Here is a 25,083-nt window from a genome sequence, read left to right as displayed (position 1 = left end):
AATTTCCAGACTCGCAGCACTGTGGGCAGTGCCCCATCTTCACCCAAGCACCAAAGATCAAACATGAGCACGCCGGGTATTAGCGTAGGTCCCGGCGCATCATCATCAGCAGCTGCCACCGCACCTGGACAGGCTGTAGAGGCGCTGCATGATCAGGCGGCCATGTCGGCCTCCTATTCAGCGGCCATGCGACCCTCCGGAGTTCATCAGCATCAGAGGCAGCAATACAACAATGCAATGTCCCGGAGTATGGAGGGACCACGGAGTCTGCCCGTGCACAGCCCAGCATATCGACCGCTCTCCAACAACAGCACGCTGGAGAGGAAGTAAGCTAGCTTTAAATAGAATTCAAAATGTGAAATTAATTTTGACCCCTTACAGATCCCGTTTCTCAAGGGGCTTTAACCTGTTCTCCTCGGGCAGCCACCTGGCCCAGACGCCGGAGCAGAAGGAAAACCTGCGGGGCGAGCAGGTGACCGTTTGCAACGATTGCCAGGGCTTGGTCAATGAGATAACCAGCTCTGTGAAGCAGAAGCGCAGCTCGGCCCGCAACCGAACCATACAGAATCTCACCCTGGATCTGACGCCCGTCTGGAAATAGGCGACAGAGGATCCACATGGCAGTGCGTTTCGAGGTCATAAGATAGTTTCAAAGAGATTCTAACGACTGACAATTGACTTGATGACTTATAATTACGTACAACTGACTTTATTTCTGATTTCTGCGACTGTTTTGATGGCCTCTGAAACGCACTGGAATCATTTGCTATATAGATATGGATTAGATGGACTGTTGTACACTTTAAAAGAATAATAGAGACTCCAGGGGGAGACTCGTTTGTAAATCGTGTTAGTCTAGTGAATAAGCAAAGGATAATAACGAAATTCCTGGAAGCTAAAGCTTTGTACATTTTCTGCCGGCTACAGAGAGAGATCCGCTTGAGCGCACCCCCACCACATACCACATATGCTACATATAAATCTATATATATATAAATATAAAGGAGATAACTATACACACACTTTGCTATTATATATATATATTATCGCAATACAAAGCCGTTGTTTATAACTGTTTAATTTATGCATAAATGTTGATTAAGTGTACTCATAATTACTCCAACGTACAAGTTCGTATTTATACGCTCCGAGTTTATATACATATATTCCGGCTTGTGCTCTCGATATAGCACTAACCCCGATTATCATAAAGAACATGCAGTAATTTGAAGTTAATTCCCAGTTCGGAAGAATATAATTTCGCTTAGGAAAATGATGTGGTGCTTGCGCAGATCCTTTGTTCACTTGTGAAGTTTTCGTTTTCGTTTTGTTCCCTCTGATTAATAACGCAAAAGCACTATTTAGTTAATAGTTTAAATTAATTTTAGTAGGCGTTGCAATGCAACCAACACTATTTAGTTAGTTTTAAATCTCCATTTAATTTGTAAGTGACCTCTTCTTAAATTGTACAAGCTGATGATGCAAAGCAAACACACACACTTAACAGATAAAAACTTTAATTAATTAATTATAAATACGTAATCGTATCCTGCTTACCCTAATTATAGTTTTTGTAAAGAATTTTTCAATATTTTGTTTATTTTTTTCCTGTAATTGTAAATGCATTTAAATACTTGTAATTACTCTGAGTTTATATATTAAATTTTTATGCTTTTAAGATACATTTAATTTGAAATCATTTAACACAAACACACAAAAAAGAAAATACACATCAAAACAGCAATAAAAAATACAAAACAATGACGAAAGTAAGTTATTTAATTGTGAAATAATAACAAGTCCGCTTTGTTGGGTTTTACAAATTGGTTTTTATTATTTTTAGCTTGCTCTCTCTCTCTGTTTAAGAAAACAGAATTCGTAGTCTTCTAAATAAAATAAATTAGAGTTCATCTCGTTATCTATGTAATAGACTATACATATTCTTGGTGGAGACTTCTGCATCTCTTACAATTATTTTTGCCAACTACAGGAAAGCACATATGTTGTAATATATGAAGTAAATTCTTAAAGCTATCATAACTAGATCTACCAAGTAACAGTTTAGAATGGTCAACTGCATGGGAAAGGGGACTCGGGATGAAAGGATGAGGTGTTAATCCTCACGCGCCTTCTTATTGCGATGCTTGTGGTCATGGGCACCGCCGTGACGCTTGCGGTTGAAACGCTTGCCCTTGTTGCGGGCAAAGTCGCGGCGCTTCTTCATAAACTCAATGGCCTTGTCCAGGAACTCCTTCTCCTCCTCCTCGGTGGCCTTGCGGAGAGTCAGGGAGACTTCATCGTTGAACTTAAGCTGTAAAAGCAACGAGAAATAGATTAAAATAGAGTCAAGAAGCTATTGTTAGCTAAATGTTATGCTCACCTTGCCCTCCTCGACCTTGGCGATATACTTCTCGGCCGTATCCTCTTCGGTTAGACGCACTGAGCCCTTGGTTTCGCCCTTGCTGAACTCAATGTAGGCAATCTCGAAATCGCTAACCTTTTCGAAAGCTTCGCGGATCTCCTCGCGGGTCGAGGACTCCGGAGCTCCCTCGAAGACCACAATGGCATTTTTGGGCAGCTCAAAGGCCGGCTCAGGCTTCGCCTCCTTTTTGTTCTTGCGCTTTTCGTTCTTCTTCGCGAACTCCTCCTGCTTCTCCTTTAGGTAGTCCACCTGCCACTTGCGGATCAACTCGCGCTCTTTGTAGGTGATCTTCTCCTGGTCCAGGAAGCTCTTGGCTTGCTCCTTGGTCTCGAAGGTTAGGAAGATGCTGCCCTTGAATTTGTACGATTTGGTTGGCTTGTCGAAATGCTTGCGCATGGTCAAGTTAACCACCTTGTCGTAGGCATTGGCAAAGTCCAACAAAGCGCTCATCTCAGAGTCGAGCGGGAAGCCCTTGGCGTAGGCAGTGCGTTCTTGGATCTCCTTGCGACGCTCCTCGTTGTGCTCGGGAACGGGACGCTCCGGGTGACGGCGCAGGCTCTGATTGTCCTCGCTAATCTGGATCAGACCCTCCTCGGACTTGTTCAACGCAGCGATAATTTCATCAAGGTCCGTGGTCAACGCGGCCAGGCGCTTGAAGGTGATCAGCACACTTAGAGGCACCCAGCCCTCCTCGTTCTTGGCAATCTGCTCGCCCAGGAACTTGTCCCGGTTGAGATTGGCATCGCCAAAGTAGTACTCCACCTGCCGGATAATGGCGCGCTCCTGCTTCGAGAGTTCGCCGCCTTCTTCGGCCGCCGGGGCCGGTTCCTTTTTGGCAGCGCCGTTCTTGGCCTCCACCTCCTCGGCCGGCACCTCGGCTATCTTCACCTCTTCCTGGACCTCAGCACTCGTGGTTACAGCAACGTCAGCCATTGTAGGTTTCAGTATTTCGCGAAGAAATGAAAATTAAACGTGCATAGACAAACACGTGTGTGGCGGTAAGGAATGAGATGTTGGTGTTTCTCAACACTGGCGCAAAATGGTTTGATAGTGATGTGCCTAGTTGGAACCAGGGCTCCCTAATAATCGGTATATCAAAAGTTAACATTTTTAAATATAAACAAATTATATAGATCCTTATAAATAGTGCATAAATAGTTATTACGAGTCTGTTAACACTTGTGAACGCTTGTGAAACATCAGGCTTTCGTAAAAACAAACAACTTGACTTCTATTGGTATCTTCATGATTATGTTTCGATTGTTGGCAAAAAAACCATATGGGAACAAATGTCTACAATTGTATTTTATCTTGTAAAAATAACGCACCAAAATAAATAAATAAAGAAAATTAATGTATTCTAATTATTTGCAGCTGCTAAGCATAGACACTATTCGTATAATATTTTTCTAACGATTGTTGGAAAAAAACCACAGCACAATATATGACTAAAATTATATTTGGTGTTGAAAATAAACTAAAACAATTAAAATAAAGAAACTTAATGATATTTATACATATATCTTTCGTTTTAAGCGAATCGCATAACAGTAACCTCAGGGTCGGCTCCATACAAAATAAGACATCCAAAATTGTAAGGCTTATAACATCGATTTACGAGCACGTGCACATATGCACGGTATATAGGCTTACTAGGGGAAGATTAAAGAATATTTGGTGAAAATTGAAATTGTTTTTAACCCTCAGATTTCGAAAAAAATCAAATAACAGTGGGTGGTGTATTTGGGCTGATAGTAAGGCGCGAGCTATGAAAATGGAACCAGCAGAGAACCACTCGCTGAACCAGACCATGGAACCATGTTAAGACAATTACTAAATTAAATAAAAATAGCAAATTGTTGAATAAAACATTAAGAAAAGTGGCTGCCCAATAAATGGAAAAGCCATTCAAAGCAATTTGGTGGGATTTTCATCTAAATCAGGGAAAACTACCCATTTTGTTCTTTTCAGATTATTTTAGTATATATCACGGCGGAATGTTATGCCCCTCTCCCACAAGCAAAATCGACGGTAACATATACAAAAATCTTACGCCCTTAAGTGAACGCGTGGGAGCTTGCACGGTATCTCAAACGATAGGGAAAAATATTCTATAATTTCGAATTAAATCTCTATTAAATCTAACCCACAGATTTTTAGAAATTAGCGTTTTCTTTTTCCGATCTCAATCACAAACACTGGCTTTATATCGATAGGGGCGCCTCCCACACCCTATCGATGAATATCCCGCCAGCAAATATTCCTATTGATCATTTGGACAATTGTATAAAATATACATGCCCCATGAATGGAATTGACATTCCAAGCATTTTGGTAGTTGTTTTATCAAAATCCGTTCAGTCCTTCATAAGAAAACGCCACTTTTGCATTTATTGTCATAAAAGTTCATACGAAGAATAAATATATCTGGCAGCACTGCCTGCCTAAAATTAAGTCAATTTGATTTTAACTTTATGGTCAAATCTATGCAAACTGAAGATTGTCACATAGACGGCATTGCAATTCTGAACATTTTGATCTATGTTTCATCAAAATCCGTTTAGTCGTTAATGAGAAATCCCCACTTTTTCATTTATTGCCGTAAATGTATGTATGTGTGTATGTTCGACGAAGAATATTAAATAAAAGAATGTGATTTAAACTTAATGGACGTATGTATATATGCAAAAGCAATAAAATGCATCGCAGTTCTGATCATTTTAATCCATTATGTACTAGTTATAGTATATAGAAGACTAACTGCAAAGTTTTATTTAGATAGCTTTAAATATAAGGGTCTATTTTGCTTATAATTGTACAGACAGACTTGTGGACAGGCTATATACTCTCGGCTGTTGATGTTGATTAAGAATATATATACTTTATAGGATCGGAAATAATTTATTTACTGCGTTGCAAATTTTTGACCTGAAATCATATTACAAAGCAAGGGCATTGAAGCACTAGATTTGAGAAGCAAATTTTCGAAATAACATATAATAGTCTGCTCAATAAATGATATCGTTATTCTAAGCAATTTGGTAGATGTTTCATCGAAATCCGTTCAGTAGTTTTGGAGAAATTAACATTTGAATTAGTAATTTATATACAAAGGGCGCATGACTATGCACCCCTGGTACCCAACTGCAATAAATGAAAATGACGGATTTTTCATTAACGACTGAACGGATTTTGATGAAACATAGATTAAAATGTTCAGAACTGCGATGCCGTCTATGGGGCAGTCTTCCTTTTGCATAGGTTTAGCCATAAATTTTAAACCAATTTTTCTTGTTTTTAGGCAGGCAGGGCTGCGGGACATACTTTTATTTCGCCGGTACATTAATGGAAATAAATGAAAAAGTCGGGATTTCTTATGAACGACTAAACGGATTTTGATAAAACATGGATCAAAATGTTCAGAACTGTGATGCGGTTTATTGTATTACCTTTCTGTTGCATTAACCATAAAGTTTAAATCAAATTGACTTATTTAAACAGGTAGTGATGCCGGACTTATTTATTCTTCGCTGGTTCAGCGAGCGGTTCTCTGCTGGTTCCCATCTGGTTCCATTTTCATAGTTCGCGCCCTAGCTATCAGCCCAAATACCCCCACCCACTGTTATTCGATTTTCTCAAAATCTGATGGTTAAAAACAATTGAAATTTTCAACAAATATTCGTTTATCTTCCCTTAGTAAGCCTATATTCCGTGCATGTGCACGCGTTCGTAAATCGAAGTTATAAGCCTTACAATTTTGATTGCCTTATTTTGTATGGAGCCGATCCTGAGGTTGGATCACTGTTGTGCGATTTGCTTAAAAACGGACGGCTTGAAGAAATGTTGGATTAATAATTAAATCGTTTTATTTTTAAAGAGTATAAAAATTACATTCAAAAATGTATGATTTATGTTTAAATACTATTTAAATATTTTTCTTTTTATTTACTCTACTTTTACTTTTTGGTTTGGAACGTAACAAAGCATTAAGAATTACTCTTATAAATATTTTTATTAAATTGTTATTATAATTATGGTGTATTAATAAGTAAATTGCTTTATTTTTTATAAATAATTAATATTAAAGAGTATAAAAATTACTTTAAACAATTACTATTATAATTATATTGTTTCGCTCTGTCGTGCTGGCTCACAACTGATCTCCTCTACGGATGAGATATCTGTTAATGCATTTTACTCTCTACGTGAGAACTCTACCCGTGTTAAATGTAAAATAAAAATGATTTCAAAACATCGATAGTGCAAGAAATCGATGTTTTGAAAACACTATCGATAGTATCGTCTGTGCATCGATGTGTTGCCAGCACTATCGTCCGCTGTTTTATTTATGTTTGCGATGGGAAAATTGTGTTGTTAATAGTGCTTAAATAGATACATAATACACTTAAAGGGCGTTTCGGGCGGTCCTACATGCACTCCACACAAGTGCAGCCATAGTAAACGAGCATTGCGGGCGTTTCGTGACTTGGCGTTCGCATCGACCAGAAATAGAAAATCAGGCAGTTTTTATACCTGTAATATACACATATGTATATATAGTGAAAAGCGTGCTTTCCTTGGTATATAACTAATAGTGTATATAATTATAAGTGTGTTCGGGCCGAGGAAAAAGTGATAAAAACAACGAGCTGCAGGGAGAGAGAGCGGAAGCAGAAGGAAAATCCACTATTACTCACGCTTCTATTTCCTGTTCGACGAACGAACGACCACCACCACAACGAAAACAACAACAAACGGAGCAACAAATGTTTGTACAAACGAAGCGTAGCTGAAGGTGAGTTTAAACTTTAATACAAAATAACCGCGATGCGGCGTCTCCAGACAGCTTGGCTGGGACATGACTCAGGTTTTCCGGACAATTACAAGCGTCTAGCCAAAGGTTCACTGGCACCGGAGGAGAGCACCCTCCCCGCCATGAGTAACTTTTTCGCCTGCTGCCGCCCTTCCTACGATGCGTCATCCAAATAGAACGAATCTTGAACACACAGTGCAACTTCCTTAAAAGAAAACCTCGCCCATGAATGTGTTTTGTAGAATGTCAATAGCTAGGGCTATTATGTACCTTGTATCTTTATATATACTCTTAAAGGCTCGATTTTTCTTTGCTTGCTGATATTGTTTTGTATCGAGTAAAGTAAATTAATAATTTAAAATGTCTAGAAAGCTTTATGTGCCTGCAGTCGAACTTCTTTTGTATTTGTACTTATTTCTTTGGCAACTTCCGCCTTGTTGCCGAGTCTACTTTTTTTTGTTTTTTTGTTTTTTTTTTTTTGTTTTCAAGAAAACTCCCAAATGCGCCGTCTCCATGAGGTCGTTGAGGTTGTAGTACCCCGGCTGCATAATCCATTGGGTCAATAGCAGTGGCCCCTGCGTGGCATTCATCCCAAGGCCCAGACCTGGCAAGTGTTTGTTTGCTGTCGCCTACTGCTGCTCCTGCTCCTGCTCCTCCTCCAGTGCCATTTCGTTTTGGGAAAATAAACTGCACTGTCGGGGAGAGCATTCAGCACGTTTCGGGCCCTGCCTGCTCCTTGGTTCTACATCCCCTCGTGGATCCCAGACCCAGACCCAACAAGCATCATTACCCGAACAAATTTTGAATTGCTGCCAAGAGAAAAATTCTATGAAAAGCGAAGGCAAGGCTAGTGCAGTCTTTCTTGTCTGTGCTTATCTTGAAATCTTCGAATCGAGCTTGAAAAAAGGTTCTTTATATCTATAGAAGTTTAGTTTTTGTTTACAAAACACATCATTTATATATTGATAAGGATTTCTTTTACAAATTTTAAAGAGACTTCAGACCTATGGCTTTAAATTACTACCTACCAATAAGGCTTGGTTATTCTAATTTCTTTTACAGTACTTTACTTTAAATCTGTCTTGTTTTTTACTTCACAACTTAATAATATCTTAGTTTTTCTAGGATAATCCCAAAGTCGCTTCTACCTTGCATCCGTCTCTATTCTCATTCTGCCTTATTATTGTTATTTTTGCGCTTTAATGAAAGCGTTTCGGGAAAATCCGTTTGTATTTGTGTTTTCACAGAAAACAACAAAACGTCTGCCCGTCAGTCAAGTCATGCGCCCAGATTTTCATTCGAGGATGCCAAAGAACAGCATTTCTTCATATTTCCACCGTTGACCTCGTTCTCAGCAATGCGATACTCACCATAGAGGTGAGGAACTTCAAAGTGGAATAGACCAATATTAGAAACCAATCAAATTATGAACTCCCACTCGCTCACCTCTTTTGTCTGCCCACATAAACAAAAACATATACACACAGATCCTCCTCCATGACTTCCTCCTCCATGAAGTGTCTATAAATACAGCGGGAGCAATTAAATTATATTATGTCCATAGATCTTTTGCTATGAACTGTGGGGGAAATGCATCTCGAGTGGTTGTGGCTGCAGCCTGTAAATCTCAGTATTGACACATTGAAGGGGCCGTCGAGTGGCAAAGGAGGAGATTTCGGGAGAAGAAGGGAACCGATCGGATCCGGCCATGACAAGATCTCACCGGCTAGGGAACTGCATTAATTTGGTTTTGTCTTTTCGCCTGACTTTGTTTTTCTTTCACTGACTTTGGCCGAGAGCAGAGAACCGAGAACAAAGCCAAACAAAAACACAGAAGCAGCGACTTTTGTTTACATTTTCTTGTCGCCCCACCAAAAATAAATAGTCCGCAATTTGAGGTTTTCCCCGCCGCTTTCGAGACGTTTTTCTTCGTCAAATTGCGCATTTCCGGAAGCCGTAGGACATTTCATTTGATTTCTGCCTTCAGTGACAGATCGTTAATATCCGAGAGATCCGAGTTTATATATTTAGAGAGCGTGGGCACAAAAGTATCTTTGTATGGGAGCGTTTTGTATCTGCGAGGTTGCACTTCTGCTGCCGCCGTCGTCGCCGTCGCCATTCAGCGCCATGTGCAAGTTTAATGAATTAATTAAAATTTCGTGCTGTGGCAGCTTTCAGTTCTGAGAGCTTCATGGGGTGTGTCATGTGTGTGTGTGTATCTTTGTATCTTTGTATCTGCAGCTGTGACCTCTGCCGGCAGTGCATCCATCCATCCATTCCACCTACGGAAATTTGATTGTTGCCGGCCATGGACTTAAAGCGGCATCAGGGTTACGCAAAATCCCCATAGAAAAATGTGTTTGCCTTTGAATTGCAATTGAAAAGCAGAGCCAAAAAGATGGATTATCATAGAAATTAATGGAAATTTATATAGATTTTTATAACTTAGTTAAAGATGTTGTTCTTTTAGTTTCCTAAATCATATATCCCTTAAATTACATATAAATCCACATAGCTAAAGATACATAGAAACAGCTACAAAAATACACAACTAGATACAGATAAATCTCACTAAAATCTGTTTTGATATAATATATCTTTACGACATTTTGTTTTTTTTTTTATGGTTACTAATGTCATAAACGCATCAAAAAACCACAATGCCAAAATGATTGCTCAAATGGCAACATGTGTATCTCGGAGATTCTAGATTATTTATTTGCCTAATCTGTGACAGAAACCACATTCCATGGACATGTCTGTTGAAAAAGATGGGATGATTCAGAGACATATCTCGTATAGAGAGGAAACTGAACGGAACAGGTGAAATTTCTTCGTAAATAATTCACAAAGTGGTCTGACCAAGAACTACATATATGCAGAGAGGTTCCCAATTCCCAATTGAGATGACCGAAACCGTCAACATGGAGGATTTCGCATCCCAACAAGAATTTTAGATATATGTATATACCTTGGCACAAATATTTTTATGGGACTTTTGAAAATACACAAAGAAAAGCAAAAAGAAGCAGCATTGCTGTCGCCTTATTTTTTCTCAATGAAATTTAATGAAGATCCCCATTTTGGAAGCTCAAGATGGAAAGGTTGTCCGATTCCCCCGGATCCATAATTTTTGTCACATTTCTCTGTTGATTTTTCGTGAAAAATACGCGATATATCCGCTCGAATATGAGGTACTTGTGTGTGATTATATCTGCATACATATGTTATATATGAACGATTCTCTCACGATCCCAGGCGAAGAGACAGCGCGGAGAGAGTGGCACTTTCGATGTTGCCGTGGAAAATTCGGTGGCCATTTGTCGCCACCGAGTTTTCTCTATATATTTTCTGTATTTTTCTCTATTTTCCGTTCTGTTTTCTGTATTTTATATTCTGTCGTCTGGTCCGGCAGTTTCGCTGAAGCAATGAACGCGTGCGGTGCAACGTCTGAGAGCAACAGAAACGGCGAAAAACGGCAACAATTTATTATTGAAAAAGTATATATAAATCGGTCTCTACATGCCTATATATTGTAACGGATACTAAACAGATATACACAAAGTGTTCAAGTGAAAAAAACAAGAGACAATCTAAAGGCATTTTCATGCGTGTGTTCAGCCCAAAACGTGACCTTGTCTCAGGGAAATATTGTCGGTCTAAATTCTTAAGAAAATTGTCTAATTAATCTAGACATCTTGGCGAGGCTCTCTCTCTTGGGAAATGTAAAATAATGGAGTAAACTGCTCGGAAGAGCCTCTAAATGGTCCATCAAGATATATAGTGAGGTTCCTGTTAGCCATATGGGACTCTCTAGTCGCCATGATTTATATTTTCATCGGTTTTTTTATTTTTAGTAACCCAGCAGACGGAGAGGAAAAAAAATATTGTTTTGGGCCAAATAAAAACATGTTATTCATATTTTTGCGTTTACTCATTGCGGCAATACCGCAAAAATGTGATTAATCTATTTATATGTATGGAGAGATATGGAATTCTTCAAAGTATATGGAAAATATAACCATTTTTATGGTTTTGTAATGGACAATAGTTTACCCTTATTACCTATTAATAACTGAGTTGTTTAGTTAATTAATCATCGATTAAATACACTTTGCATTAAACACATAACTTTATCAAGCTATGAAATAATTGATAACGTGTTTTGCAATCACCTAAAGTTATCTTTTAAAATGGAAACTATATTATATGTACTTTAAACATGTTTGACAAATTGTGTTTATCATGTTTGAACTTTTGTGCTTTCTTTTAATGTGACTCAACTTGGTTATAAAGACGACAATTTACTTTCACTGTGTTATTTTGTGTGTGTTATGACAATATTTACAACTTGTTCTCAGATATACAATAGATAAAATCAGTGGGCCATGGAACATTGAGAATTTAATATAGTGTATTTATTTGCTTAATGTCTTTGTACATTTCGGAAATATTTCAAAAATAATGCTGAATTTCTATTGTGTATTTTGGCAATAAGCTTGACATCTTTTGTTGAAATTCTGGAATATTATTTTTGAGGGAAAATGTTCACAAGAAGCCCCACAAATTTTTACTAGAATTTCCTAGGAACTACTTTTAATCTTACAGTTAGTTTGCCAAAGAATACTGCTTTCTTTTAAACATAAAAGTAGCATTAATAATTTATTTTTTAAAATCTGAAATCTGTAAAAAGCTTTTCTACACTTATTTTTATGGATGACACATTTCATTGATGGAATGCACTTGCTCTGGCCTTGGACTGGCGCTAAAGATCTGAATGACCGCATCCGTCAGTTTCCGCCAGGGAAAGTGTTGTCATACATTTAACATTTTACGATAACCATAAACATTCATCGATTCGAACTGTTTTTATGGCGATCTCTTAAAGTATTGTTCGAACAAGCCCATAAAAAACTGGCTCGTAAATATCTTTTGTACACGACATGGTCGTTGTTTATGATTTATATGTTGCCTGTCCAGCTTTTTTAGATTGTTTTTTTTAACGGCCCTAAGCGAAATATGTTTTTATTTCGAAATTTTTGTGAGTGATTTTTGTGTTTTGTTGATTTTCCAATCCACCCAATTTTCCGAATGGCTTTTGCGCCGCTTAGGTGACCTTGGCCATCGTCGTGTTGCTCGCACGAGTTTTCCAGACACTTGCAGCCGGTTAAAGAGGAAAATCGGGAGCAGAGGGTAGGGAGGCTGCCGGAAAAGTGTCAAGAAACTTGCGCACGCGTTTCTCGACAAGCCACGCCAGATGTTTTCTTTATGTTTTCTCTGTTTTTCTTTTTTTTTCGGGGGGCCATTATAATGCTTGGCTAATAGAGAACGGAATTCCGAGCGCTCATCATTGCAATAGTGCGTAGGTGCGCCATTATATAGGGGAGATATTTGGGATATGTTCACATATGCTGCTCAATGGGGGATCGTTCCATTGAACAAATTACCCGGCCGTTGATATTTCAAGTTCAACATCCATCGCAAATCGTTTCAGTTGAAGAAAACTAGAGCGGACCCGCAGCAGCAGCAGCAGCCTTGAAGAGCCAACAATGGAGCAGCCACTGATGGTGCAGGCGGAGTACTCCTTCATGGGCAGCAACAACGATGAGTTGTGCTTCCAAAAAGGCGACATTATCACGGTCACCCAGCGGGAGGATGGCGGCTGGTGGGAGGGTACGTTGAACGACAAGACTGGCTGGTTTCCCAGCAACTATGTCAACGAGTGCAAGGTGCAGCTGCCACTGGCGGAGACTATCCGGCCACCGGAGGAGATCCAGGAGTACCGTTCGGTGGTGCTCAAGGATCTGCTAGACTCGGAACGAGCCCATGTGGCCGAGCTGCAGGGTCTGCTCGAGAATTTCCTGGAGCCCATGCAACAGACGCAGATGTGAGTATCGATTGTGATTTTACCTTACAAGAGTCTTTCTTTTAAATCTGATTTGTTTACAGACTCAGCCAGGATGAGTACTCTCAGTTGATGTGCAACTTTGTGGAGATTGTTCGCACACACGAGGATCTGCTGATACAGATTGAGGAGTGCAATGATCGTGTGGGCAAGCTATTTCTTACCAGTGCTCCCTTGATGAAGAAGGTCCACCAGGCCTACTGTGCAGCCCATCCCAAGGCGATTGTCATATTGGATAAATACAAGTGAGTCCCCATATCCATAAATAATGAAAATACTGCCTAAAATCTTGAATTTATGTGTATTATAAATTTAGAAAGATCTTGATTTATGTTTGCATAGATCCAGAAAAGAATTCAAAAGAATGTTTTAATATTTTCGTCGATGGTTTTATTGATCAATTCGGATTATGTTTATTTATAAATCAGTTCTCCATTTCAAGTTTGTTAAATATAGAGCTCGAAATTCCTTCAAGCTATTTTGTTTGTTTCTCCAACGATTTCTTCATCGATTTTATACAACTAGATAGATATTAATTATTAGCATACGATTTTAATTAATATTTTCCCCTTTTTCCTCCCAGGGATGAACTGGAAAAGTATATGGAGCGGCAGGGTGCTGCCACGCCTGGCTTACTCGTTCTCACCACGGGTCTCTCGAAGCCCTTCCGTCGCCTGGATAAATACTCGGCCATGTTGCAGGAGCTGGAGAGGCATATGGAGAGCAGTCATCCGGATCGAGGCGATACCCAGCGGAGTGTGGCTGTCTATAAGGATATAGCTGCCACCTGTTCAGCCACGCGGCGGCAGAAGGAACTGGAACTGCAAGTGCTGACGGGTCCGGTGCGTGGTTGGCAGGGCCAGGAGCTGAGCACACTGGGCGACATAATACACATGGGTAGCGTGGCTGTGGGAGCTGATCATCGCGATCGTTACTTTGTACTCTTTCCCCAAACATTGCTCTTCCTGAGTGTGAGTCAAAGAATGAGTGCTTTTATCTACGAGGTAGGGATAATAATTTAATCAGCTTCAGGAAATCCATAACTAAGATATTCTTCCATTTGCAGGGTAAGCTCCCTCTGACTGGAATCATTGTGAACAGGCTGGAGGACACGGATGCCATCAAAAATGCCTTTGAGATAAGCAGTCCTCTAATTGATCGCATCGTGGCTGTTTGTCAGGGTCCCAACGAGGCCAACAAGTGGGTGGAGCTACTCAATGCTAATAATCCCAGCCTGCCGATGGGCATCAAGCGGCAGCTGAGCAACCTGAGCAACTCCTCGGTGGGACACCTGAATGCCGCTCATGTAAGTATTGATTACCCTTCGATCTAGCATTATTTTGAATATTTTTCGCGTGGGCAGCTGAGTCAGCACTTGGATTCACGGGGCTACTGCACACGATTCTCGCTGTGTGCCTACTACTCGAGTCCACCTGGTCAGCTGCGTACTCGTTTAACTCTTCCGCCCAGTAATTATCCGCCCACAGCGCCATATGCGAACCTCAGTGCTCATTTTGCGAGGCTCGTTAAGGCGGGGGGCTTAAGGAGTGCCATCGTGAAGATGCTGCTCTATCCGCAGGCTCGTCAGAGCATTGATCTCAAGAGGATAGCGCTGCGTAAGAAGCGTTGCCACAAGGCGGCCGCCAAGCTAAAGGATCTCAATGCCAATCAGCAGGAGTCGGGGCAATCGGAGCTGGAGCGGCAGGATGCCATCGAGTTCCCCACAGACTCGGAGAGCTTCGAAGATGATATTGAGGATGAGTTCTTGCATTCCTGCGACTCGGATCCGTTTGAGTACGTGCAATTCTATCAGAACAAACGCAACGATTCCATGTGCAACTCGGCGGGCACATTCGTGGACCATGGCACCGGTGGCCGAAGGCACTGTTCCTCCATAAATCTCATTAAATTGGATTCCCTGGATGCGGATGATGTTCTGGCACAAAACGAGTTGAAAAAGGAGTCGCTCATCATTGGTTCGAGGGCCCTCAGAGCCTTGGCTCGCAAATCCACCAATCGGAATTCCAGTGTTCACACTTCCACGGCCACCTTGGAGCTGGGCCTCGGGGGCAGCATCACGAACTGTGTAGAGGAGGAGCCGGAGTCAGAGAAGATGTTCAGGCCCCTGCAGCAGCAGAGTTCTGATGCCAGTTCCATGTATATGGCTCGACTAGGTGGAGCTTTCACTGCCTGCGAGAACCTTGCCAGTATGCCCGATGATCTCAGCCAGGAGGCGAGTGTCCCAGAGCCACCAACACCACTCCCAGCCTCTCCCACCGAACGGCACAGCATGCCCACCATTTTTGTGGGCAATCGTTTCAATGCCAGCAAAAATACAGAGGTCTATGTACCCACGTGGCGAGATCGTCAGGATATGCAGAAACAGAGTGTGGATGCTGAGCAAGATGGGGAGTTGCACTCGAGTTCCATGGATCTGCCAGCGGCATGTCGCACTGCTCCAGATAAGCTGCAGGCGGAGTTGCTCTACAACTATGAGGAAGCCCTGGGGAACCCCCTAAACCTGAAGCGAGAGGATACAGCCTTTCAGGGTCATAATCTGAACTCGGACAAAAGAGTTTCCCACAAGAGTGACAGTCCTTCAACAGGAAATCCCAAGGCAGAGCCAAATCCCGCTGCCAGAAGCAGTTCCACCACCGAGCTTTGTATAGAAACGGCCTCAAAGAAGCGTAACCCACCGCCAGAACGAAGCAGGGACTCTATAAGGCGCTGTATTAGCTACCAGTTCATGCAGATGTCCAATCGCCCGCCACCTCCGCAGCCTCCTTCGCATCGCCGGGATCCAGATCTCCATTTGGACACCAAGTGCCGATGCTGTGAGAGCTCGCAGTGTCCCAGCCCAAGGTCCAGCGATAGCGGAATGGCTGGTAGTTGCACCATAACCTCTCCTGATCCTCCCAACCCAGAATCATACTTTCCCATGGAAGCCGCTGGTCAGGATATGCTCGATAACGTGGAGCCAGAAAGGTTCGATGTGTGCGGCATGTTTAGGGAAAAATTTCTCACGCCAGAGGCCACACAAGAGGAGGTGGATCCCATGGATGAGGTGCAGACAGCAACAGCAGCCACTCCCCGATGAGCCCACTACGCCCACCAATCGCAAAGAGGACTCTTCCTGCATCAGTTCTGCCCAAGTGCAGGTCAACACCAGGAGTATTTTCTTGCCCTCCAGCTCCAGCTTGGATGAGAACAATAGGAATCCACCGTCCAACGAGCTTCTATTCAGTTCAAGTTCCACGGATCGACTGGGACCACAGGCCACCTTCCGTTCTGGGATGTATGCGCACTGGTGGAAAAAGGAGCGACTGCCACCGGAGGTGGTTCGTGGCATAGCTCACGCCTACAACAAGAGCCTGCCTTCCAAGGACTCGAAGGATTCGGGTTCAGTGTGTTCCAGCTGCTTCTGTTCGATGATGGGAGCCAGTGGCTACAGTGAGGGTGCCCTGTACTGCTCAGTGTGCCAGAACTGTGCGGATGGCTACAATGGGAGCACCACCAGCACCACCAACACAGCGACCACCACCTCCAGCTGTCCGCTGTGCAGCGAGGATGAGGGCATGATCGCCTCGATCCACGACTCCTCCTCGCTGGACTGCCCCATATGCCAGGGCTTCCGCACCTCCGGCGCCGAAGAAGGCAAGCAAACCGAAATGAATCGCCGGCCAGGTGGCCTGGAATGGTTCTCCCTTCGGATCCAGGTGGCCTGGTCGGCGGGCGTTTGTTCCGTGCACGTGTTCCGTTTGATTGTTTTGTAAATTCGTTTTGCTCTCTCATATGTTCCTCACACATTCCAAACAAACTACAAATCTCCTAATGCTCATTGACCAAAACCAGCAAGCCATTTGGCCAAAATGCAGCACGTTCAAAAAAGAGATACCAATTGCAACCACACACAATGCTTCCTCATCATCAGTACATCCTTGACTAACCCACAGAGCGAGTTTATTCATATTAAGAGGGAAATTTAATGATGAAAATGTTATAGATAAGGATAAATTGTAAACTAATTGGATGGTTTTTTAAAAGGAATTTGGATTTAACTAAATTTCTGAAAGAATTCTGGCATTAACTTCTTTCTGGAAACAAATCACACAAGTTTTCTCCCTAAATTTGACTTGTTTTCAATACTTTTAATATTCAAAAAATAAAATACCTTCTTGGAAAGTAGTTTAGTTTTCAAAAGTTTAATTTTAAGTCCTTTGAATATCTCCTCCCCCGACTGCATCTGTTGATGTTGTGTTCAAGAATTGAGGTTTCCCATTCCCATTTAAAAAGCTAAACGAATTACAAAACATTTATCTAACGCTCAAGCAACACACAAAATTCAAATTAAGACTGAAGATCAAATCAAAAATCAATAGAAAAATAAATCAAACAAACAAACGCATTCGATTCGATTTGCTTGCTGCGCTTTGCTCGCTGCAGGATTTGCCTGAAGGACTGTGCCTGCCGTTGTACGTTACTCTTATTTTGTTATTACAGTTCTTCGCAGAGATTCTTTCACTCTCTGATCATAAAACTAACTTGAAGTTGTTTTAAATTGTATAAATTAGATATTAATTAAAGTTTTATATTTATCTCTTGTAGATGTCACCGCCATCGAACCACAGCCTGTTGCTGTTGCCACCCGGCGGCCGTCTGCCGGCCACGCCCAGCAGCAACATACCACAGGCCAACAGCGGCGGGAGCAGCAGCCATCAGGGATCACCGGCCACCAACTCGATGTCACAACACAAACGGAGCCAGTCGTTCAACCATCACCTCAGCTACAATCAGTACACGCACACTCAGCCTCCACCACATCATCTGCATCCACCACAACCACCAAGTCTGCCAAGTCATCTGGGGGCAGCCGGCCCCAGATCAAGTTCAGTCCAGACACCAAACAGCAAGACAGCAGCTCCGGCCCTGGGGCCAGCCATGGACGCCAGTCCAGCGGCAGCAGCAGCGGTGGCAGCGGCAACGGGGGGGCCAAACGCAAGGAAAGGAAGCACAAAGGGTATGAAGTTCTCCGCCTTCAAAAAGGTTCATCTCAGCTTATAATAGCATTTTGTATTCCTTAGCTAACTGGACCATCAGTTGCCTGCGTCCTACGCCGCCCTTGCGGCCCAGTTTGTTGAATGCCACCAGCGGCTCCGGAAGTGGCAGTGGAAGCGGTAGCGGCGGTGGTGGTAGCAGCTCTAGTAATGCTCTGGCCAGCTACTGTAGCGGCAGGAAGAACCAGCAGCCCACCTACGAGGAGGACGCCCTGGTGTTGCGGGTATTTGAAGCGTATTGTGCCGCCTATCAGAACAGTGCCAGGAACACCATCCACTCGGGTAAGTGGCGCCGGCCATCCGAGATGTGCTACATCTAGCTGTAAGGACTGTCCATGTGCTCCCGAATCAAATTCTATTATCAATTGCTGAACGAAACCAAACAAATGCTATAAAATGTTGGCAAAAATTGCTTATTACCATACACTCATACACACACACACAGCTGTACAATCCTCACACACACATAGACACAGTCCAAGCCAAAAGCTAAACAAACCATTTATCATTTGTTGGATTTTTTTGGTCACTCTTACTCCTTATTTCATTGGTTTTTATTCATTTTTAACACCAAGAGCTTAACGTTGCACTTAACCAGACAAAAGAAGAATCTTCCAAATTTAACCAGGATTATATTGTATTAGGCTTAGTCCAACCACTTAACTGTAAGCTTAAAAATGTTAACAGATTGTTACCGAAACATATTTATAAGAGAAAAGTTATTCATTTTAGTTGTACAATTGGCAAATTGATTTTGTTTTAATATCCACAAAACTCTCGAAAACTCTGCAAAGCAAAATGGAAGCCAAAGCTTTATTTCTACCAACAAAAAATGTCCATTAATTTGTATAACAATTGGAAAATAATTTGTTTCTTTACGTTTAATAAATATATTAATTTGTTATCCTATTTAAAACCCATGTAAACTTTTAGTTTAATTTTTTACCAACTTTTATTTCTCGTTTCTATTCCCATCCTCTGTTCTATTTTCTTCTTATTGAAAAAAATATCGTTATTAATACCTTTTTTAAACCGCAAATTTGTTCATTATTTGTCATTTTAATTTAATTTATTGGAATTAACGATATTTTACGTTAATTAAGTTGTATTTTGATAAATTTAATATATTTTCGGTATGGTATTGATATAGATATTTTTGTTAATATATCATATTAGACTTTTCCTCTCGATATATGTACGTACATTCCTTATTTATCATCCCAAATCATATTCTTCATTATGTCTCACCTTCTGTTGCTTTTGTATGTTAGTTTTATGGTCAGGGTCCTTGGTTTAACCTCTTTATAACTCATCCATTCCGCTATTTTGATTCGATCCACACTAACTGGTAATTGGTAACTTGTAACTGATTGGTTTGGAGACTCGTATATATATCTGTATTGTGATCCTGTGATCCCGTGCTCTTGGTTTTGGTTTCTTTTGTATCTTTCGCTGTCGTTGTACTCCCTAAATTTCACCTCTCCGTCTTCCTGCTTTTAATTCATCCTTTGTAACTATGTTTTGATCACTTCACCTTGTATTTATGGCCAGGTTTTGGTTCTCCCTTCACTGTATCCCTGCATCTGTGGTTGTCGTTGTTGGTATTTCGTTTTTCCGTTTCTTCAAATCTCTTCATTTTTCTCTCTCTCTCTTTCCAACCACACCTGACCTGAAAACTGAAACGATATATATGATCCACCTTCGATCTGTATAGCCTTGCAACCCTGGACTCCATGTCTGCCCATACGCGGTGGCAAGCTGAAAACGAGCAAAACCTTCTCGACCTCCAATCCCCAGCTGCCTTTTATAGCCAATGCGGCCGGCACCTCACCCTACCTCAGTCAGCAACAGCAACAGCAGCAGCAGCATCTCCAGCATCATCAGCACCAGCCTCCAAACGGTCGCCAACAGTCGGCTGGCAGTCTTAATTCCTCCTTCATTTGGCGCGAGGCTAGTCCCAACAACTTTAACCTGTACTCCAGTTCGGTGTCTTCCTCTTTAAATGCTTCACCAGCTCAGAGATACTCTCTGACAGGAGCAGGCGGAGGATCGCCTTCCATCAAGGATTACCAGAGAGCTTTGTCGGAGGAGAGGGCCACAAGGAAGTCGTTGAACCGTCTTAAGAGCGGCTTTGGATCGGGCTACGACAATGTTTGCACTTCACCATTGCTGCCCAGGAAGAATAAGCCAGCTCCTAAGCTGGTGGCCAACCAGCAGCAATCGTACCAGCGATCCCCAGGTAATAACCAAACGACCACCATTGTGAAACCGAATCCTGGTGGCCATCCCGGACTCTACGATCGTCGGCTGAATCGCTCCTTTGAGACCTCAACCTCGCATCGCTATGCAGGCTATGGAGCTGGTTATCTGATGAATTGCGGCGGAGCCTTGAGAACCAGCACGCTGCAGAGGAGCACACCCCAGTTGGCGGGCGGAGAACGATCGGATGACAGTGATGTGGAGCGGGAGCTGATCCGGGGCAATGGAGCTGGTCCATCGGCTACCTTGGAGCTCAACGCCGATGGAAGTAAACGGCAGTCCGGGAGCTGGTGTTGCGGTAATTTTGTGATGAAACAGTGGCGCAAGATCAACCATCTTTGAGTCGGGGTCGGGGCACATCCAGCCTTCATCCGTCATCCCCATAAACATCCTCAGTATCAGCATCAGTCTCAGTCTCAGCATATTCAGCATACTCAGCATATCGCATATCGGCGCATCGCCGCCTGCTGCTCCTGCTCCAGATTCAGATACAAAATGCAAATGCTTTGCTTTGAATGCGCTCAGTGTGCAAAATGTTTATTAATTTTTAGTTGATTTCTTGGCTGCGCAAAGCTTTTCAATGCCACAAGCCTTAGATTCTAGACCAACGATCGATTTATACAAACTTTGTAAGCGAATGGACAAATAATTTGTATTCACTATTGATTGTACAAACTGTCTTAAGCTTAAGCGCCTTGATGTTGTTTGCAGTTGAATTTGCTGAGCCTGTCCTGGTTATAAATTATGTAGAAACAGATATCCAGGACAGTGTTAAGCGAATTTCCCTGCATTTAGACTGTACCTAGCTACGTTTGTGCTTAGCTTGTATTGTTTTATATATCGTAACTTTAATTTTAATAACCTTAAAATGTAATCTAGTTGTGGTTGCCTCTGAGAAAAGACTTGGCAGAAAGAGGTGTACTTCCTTAGAGATGCTATTTGATGTTTTTTGGACCGAAGAAGCTTGCCAGTTACTGGTTACAATTATTTTTTTGAATTTTTATAGACCTCTGTGTTTAGCAAGCCAACACGAAAGGGCTTTAACTTTCCGTCCACGGCCTTAGACTTTATAGTTCTTTTTTTAAAACATGGCCAAAACGAGAGTGGATCACAATTTTGCCATGCAAGAAAGCTTGATTGCCATAGCCTAAACCTAAACTGTTTACTAGAAATACTCGTAACTCTAAGCAAAGATCTTGTAATAACAAGATGCTTAATTGTCTGGTTTTTGAAGAATATTTCAAGGTAGTCAGCTCTAATTCTCATCGTTTGGCGTTACTCATCTTGTTATTAAGATCTTTGCTCTAACCGTATCTGTGTTTTTTGTGCGTACTAGACCAAATTGAAGAGGACATCGCCTAGTGAGTTGTACTAAATATGTATTTAAGTGTCCGTTACCTGCCTAAAAAAGCAACTAAATCAAAGATTGTGCATTAAGCGGAGTTAGACGCGCTTCAAGTGGTTAGGCTTAGCTAGTTCCACCAACTAAAATCAAAGTGAAAAAAAAAACAAAACAAAACTACTGTTGTGCATTATTATTAAACGAAGGGATAATCCGAGCTATTTTATAAGTGTTTTGTGAAAGCAACGTTGTCTAACCAAATGAACTACTACTATAATCTATTATTAACCAGTTTATACGTTTGTACTGTAATTTAATTGAGATGCGAGAGAAAGGGAGAGAGTTAACTCAACGAAAGCAAAAAAAATGAATAAAATCCTTTACACGACGAATCTCTTTTTGGTTGCCTCTGTGTGTGTGTTTTATTGTTAATTAATAATAGTAATAACTAGAGAGTAGCCCCGAAATATACTTGCACTTCAAGCTCCCATAGATTACTCATCCCCTTAAGTTTTCTCAATAAGTTTATATATTCCTCTACACTATCAACATTATTACATCATCTCATTAAGTCACAAATCCCCTCACATAATCTCACAACACCAACACTAACATGTATTCTGTTCTCTCTGTTCGATCTTCTTTTATCCACCGCGAACATACATATTGATACGCAGGCCTAGAGAACGAGGACATGACCCCCACATTGCGCCAACTGTGGACAGCCATTCGGCAGATGCAGCAGGACATGTCGCAGATCAAGCTGCAGATCAACGAGGAGCGAGCCCTGCGAGCGGATCTCCAGCAGCTGCTCATGCAGCACCTGGAGACGAGCAGCGTGAGCAGCGGGGCCAATACGCCCAAGTGCTGACTATGCAAGTGAAATGGGTCTCGAATGGGGGTTCCCCCGAACACTGCAACAACGAAACGATACCCGCCGCCGCTGCTTTTAGCTTTAAAGTTTTCCCACTTCTTTTTTTTAGAGACTTTACTTTGCATCTCGCCGGGGGGAGGTCAATTACCAAAAAGAAAATAATTATCTACAAATGGACTTTATTTATACAAATCGTGTATGGATTGTATTTAGCCAAGTATATAAAGTATATGTGCATGTTATATTTGTGAGTGGACAATATGCCAACAGTGTGTAAAATGATTTGGCAGCTGCTATTCTTTTTTTTAAAACGATTAAGAGGTATATTGTTTTCGTTTTTAACAAAGGCAATCTATTGAATGCAGTGCTGAAACCTTTAAAATATTTTAAATAATATCTGAAAAAGTAAATACTATATTTGTTCTTGATTGTAACTAAGCCTAATATTTTGCTGTCAAACTTGATCATATAATTAACGTTCTACAATTGTTTTCTAATTTATTCTTGTTAAAAAAAGTAATTTTCAAAACACTAGTCCTGCTTGGCCAATAAATCTACAAAAGTATTAAAAAATAGTAAAATATTGATATACTTTAGGTCTGCTTATATTTTATTTTATATAAATTCCTTAGACCACAATATTCTTTTTAAATTCTTAGAGGTTTCAGCACACACCATATAAATAAATATTTATAATAATTTCTAGACTTAATTAACGCACAACATGCACTTTGCATTAGTTTAGATCTAACTTAGTTTAGTTTGAACATAGTTTCAACTTTTAAAAGCTGCTTGTGTAAGTTATGAAAATAGTTAGTCCCAGTTTTAACTAAATCGATTCAAGATTCAAGCATCTGGACTCTTGTCTACGTTTTTTGGTTAATTTTAGATGGATATATGACAGAATTATGAACAAAATGTGCCAATATTTTAGTGAAGGAAACATCGCTCAAAAAAAGTTGTATTTACGTATTACACCTAGAACATTTAATGGATAATATAAATGTACACAAATGTAAATGAGTTAATTAATTGTTTTTTATGGAGCAGAGATGGCCATCGAAACAGAACAGAAAGCGGCAAGATTTAACTGGCGTAAAACAATGTATAACCGCTAAAGCTTCTCTGACAATTTTTGCTAAATAATTCGAAGTGCCTCGGGATTTTTCTGCTCTGCTTCTTGCAACCCAGACTATGCGAGGCTCGTAAAGAGGAAACCCATGTCGGACATAATGAGATTGCAATCAGTCAGCGCGCAACGGCAACGGTGTGGCAGTGGCAGTGGCAGTGGCATGGCACACAGCGGCAGATGGCGACAAATGAGCAACAAGCCACGTCAAGAGCAAAGCCAACATTGTTGGCCAAACAATTTCAGTGTGTCAGTAAGGATTTTGGGAACAATGCAGACTTGTCTATGTGTCACTTCCACTTCCTGGACACAATCTCGGGGAGGCCGTGGAAACCTGGGTGCGAACAAACTTGAAGACTTGGCGGATGCGAAGGCTTGCGGAAGTTTTCGCATGCAATCCCCATGCAACTTGGCCCAATCTTGCTTGTTGGCAAAATTTATTGCAGCTGCTTAACTAAACGGTTAGATACTAAGCCCTCTAGCACCATCTCCCGCTCGGTCCCCAGACTTAATGACAATCATTAGCGGTGCTATATCTTCCCGGCCCGTCTCTATCATATTTTCCAACTATTAAATTATTAATAATTAGTAATTACCGGCTGCCTGGCAATTTATCAAGGCCTACACGCAGCAAAAGAGGATGCTGGTTGGGGTAATTCTCATCAAATGTATGCCATAATAAGATAATTTTCGTGCAAATTTATTCAGACTGGTAGGTGTTTTATTTTAATATAGGTATATGTGGCTTGAGAACATAACTTTCACAGACGAGATGTAATAAATAATATAGTTTAAACTTCCTTTCTTTAGACATAATAAATTAGCAGCTATTTCTATGATAGTCACGGTAATTTTGAAAGGAATCAAGTCCTTATGGGGGTTGTAATAATTAAATAATATGCATGAATAAAATAAAGAAAAAGAAAAGAAGCTAATTTTGGTAAGCCGAAGTTTGTATTCTAGATTGAAATTCGACCACTAGGAATTAATACAATATAAATTATATATATTTATGTTAAAAAACATTAAAGTAATGCCTGATTTAATTTCATTCACCGTTTCGCATTTTTCTCTATTTCTATAGTATTCTATAGTAGTCCGATTTTCCTATAACTTTACCCAAAATTCTATATTAATATGTAATGGCTATATATCAAATTTGATGAAAATCTGTTGAAAACTGGAAAAGTTTTAATATTTTTTCTTAAAATTTTCCAATTGTTCCTATGGCAGCTATATATATGTATGTATATATATAGTCTACCGATTAGCCATGCTCCGACTT

The 25,083-nt window shown here is 41.0% G+C and overlaps 3 protein-coding genes across 17 annotated transcripts in view; 2 read left to right on the top strand and 1 right to left on the bottom strand.

Annotated features, from left to right (window-relative positions):
* Window positions 1–1,769, top strand: part of spir (spire type actin nucleation factor) — a 44,340-nt gene extending 42,571 nt beyond the window's left edge. For all 8 annotated transcript variants that reach the window (XR_015272667.1, XR_015272668.1, XM_086837212.1 and 5 more), the window contains 2 exons: window positions 10–326; window positions 382–1,769. Coding sequence is in view for 6 of the 8 variants with exons in the window: in XM_086837212.1 (XP_086693338.1) it covers window positions 10–326; window positions 382–601 (537 nt within the window). In the remaining 2 variants the exon portion in view is untranslated. The remainder of the gene's footprint in view (window positions 1–9; window positions 327–381) is intronic.
* Window positions 1,770–1,805: 36 nt separating this feature from the next.
* La (La autoantigen-like) lies at window positions 1,806–3,471 on the bottom strand. The gene is made up of 2 exons (XM_020950799.2): window positions 2,381–3,471; window positions 1,806–2,311 (listed from the first exon to the last, which is right to left on the bottom strand). The coding sequence occupies exons 1-2, from the start codon at window positions 3,353–3,355 to the stop codon at window positions 2,114–2,116; spliced, it is 1,173 nt and encodes a 390-aa protein (XP_020806458.2). The 5' UTR covers window positions 3,356–3,471; the 3' UTR covers window positions 1,806–2,113.
* A 3,230-nt stretch (window positions 3,472–6,701) lies between these two features.
* Window positions 6,702–23,689, top strand: RtGEF (Rho-type guanine nucleotide exchange factor). 8 transcript variants are annotated; one of them, XM_086837201.1, is made up of 9 exons: window positions 6,702–7,217; window positions 12,730–13,122; window positions 13,185–13,385; window positions 13,724–14,144; window positions 14,207–14,446; window positions 17,746–18,157; window positions 18,222–18,476; window positions 19,909–20,751; window positions 22,473–23,689. In XM_086837201.1, exons 2-9 carry the CDS (start codon window positions 12,785–12,787, stop codon window positions 22,664–22,666), a joined length of 2,904 nt encoding a protein of 967 aa, XP_086693327.1. In that variant the 5' UTR covers window positions 6,702–7,217; window positions 12,730–12,784; the 3' UTR covers window positions 22,667–23,689. The 8 variants fall into 8 exon arrangements, with proteins under 8 accessions (XP_086693327.1, XP_086693332.1, XP_086693330.1 ...); XM_086837202.1 differs by lacking the exon at window positions 6,702–7,217 and adding an exon at window positions 10,523–10,735; XM_086837206.1 differs by lacking the exon at window positions 19,909–20,751 and having other exon boundaries at window positions 23,559–23,689.
* The last annotated feature ends 1,394 nt before the right edge of the window (window positions 23,690–25,083 follow it).

This window comes from Drosophila serrata, unplaced genomic scaffold (genome assembly GCF_035046125.1).
Source record: "Drosophila serrata isolate PLE 108 unplaced genomic scaffold, ASM3504612v1 contig_302, whole genome shotgun sequence".
Taxonomy (NCBI): Eukaryota; Metazoa; Arthropoda; class Insecta; order Diptera; family Drosophilidae; genus Drosophila; species Drosophila serrata.
Note: the sequence above shows the minus strand (reverse complement) of the source record. Positions and strands in the feature narration are given on the sequence as shown.

Bases quoted from the DNA above. Each gene is read 5' to 3' on its own strand.
- RtGEF (XM_086837201.1), top strand. From the start codon at position 12,785: ATGGAGCAGCCACTGATGGTGCAGGCGGAGTACTCCTTCATGGGCAGC. The intron at 14,447-17,745 runs GTAAGTATTGAT...TATCTCTTGTAG, and splicing joins GACACCTGAATGCCGCTCAT to ATGTCACCGCCATCGAACCA. The intron at 18,477-19,908 runs GTAAGTGGCGCC...CGATCTGTATAG, and splicing joins CAGGAACACCATCCACTCGG to CCTTGCAACCCTGGACTCCA.
- La (XM_020950799.2), bottom strand. From the start codon at position 3,355: ATGGCTGACGTTGCTGTAACCACGAGTGCTGAGGTCCAGGAAGAGGTG. The intron at 2,312-2,380 runs GTGAGCATAACA...TTGCTTTTACAG, and splicing joins CCAAGGTCGAGGAGGGCAAG to CTTAAGTTCAACGATGAAGT.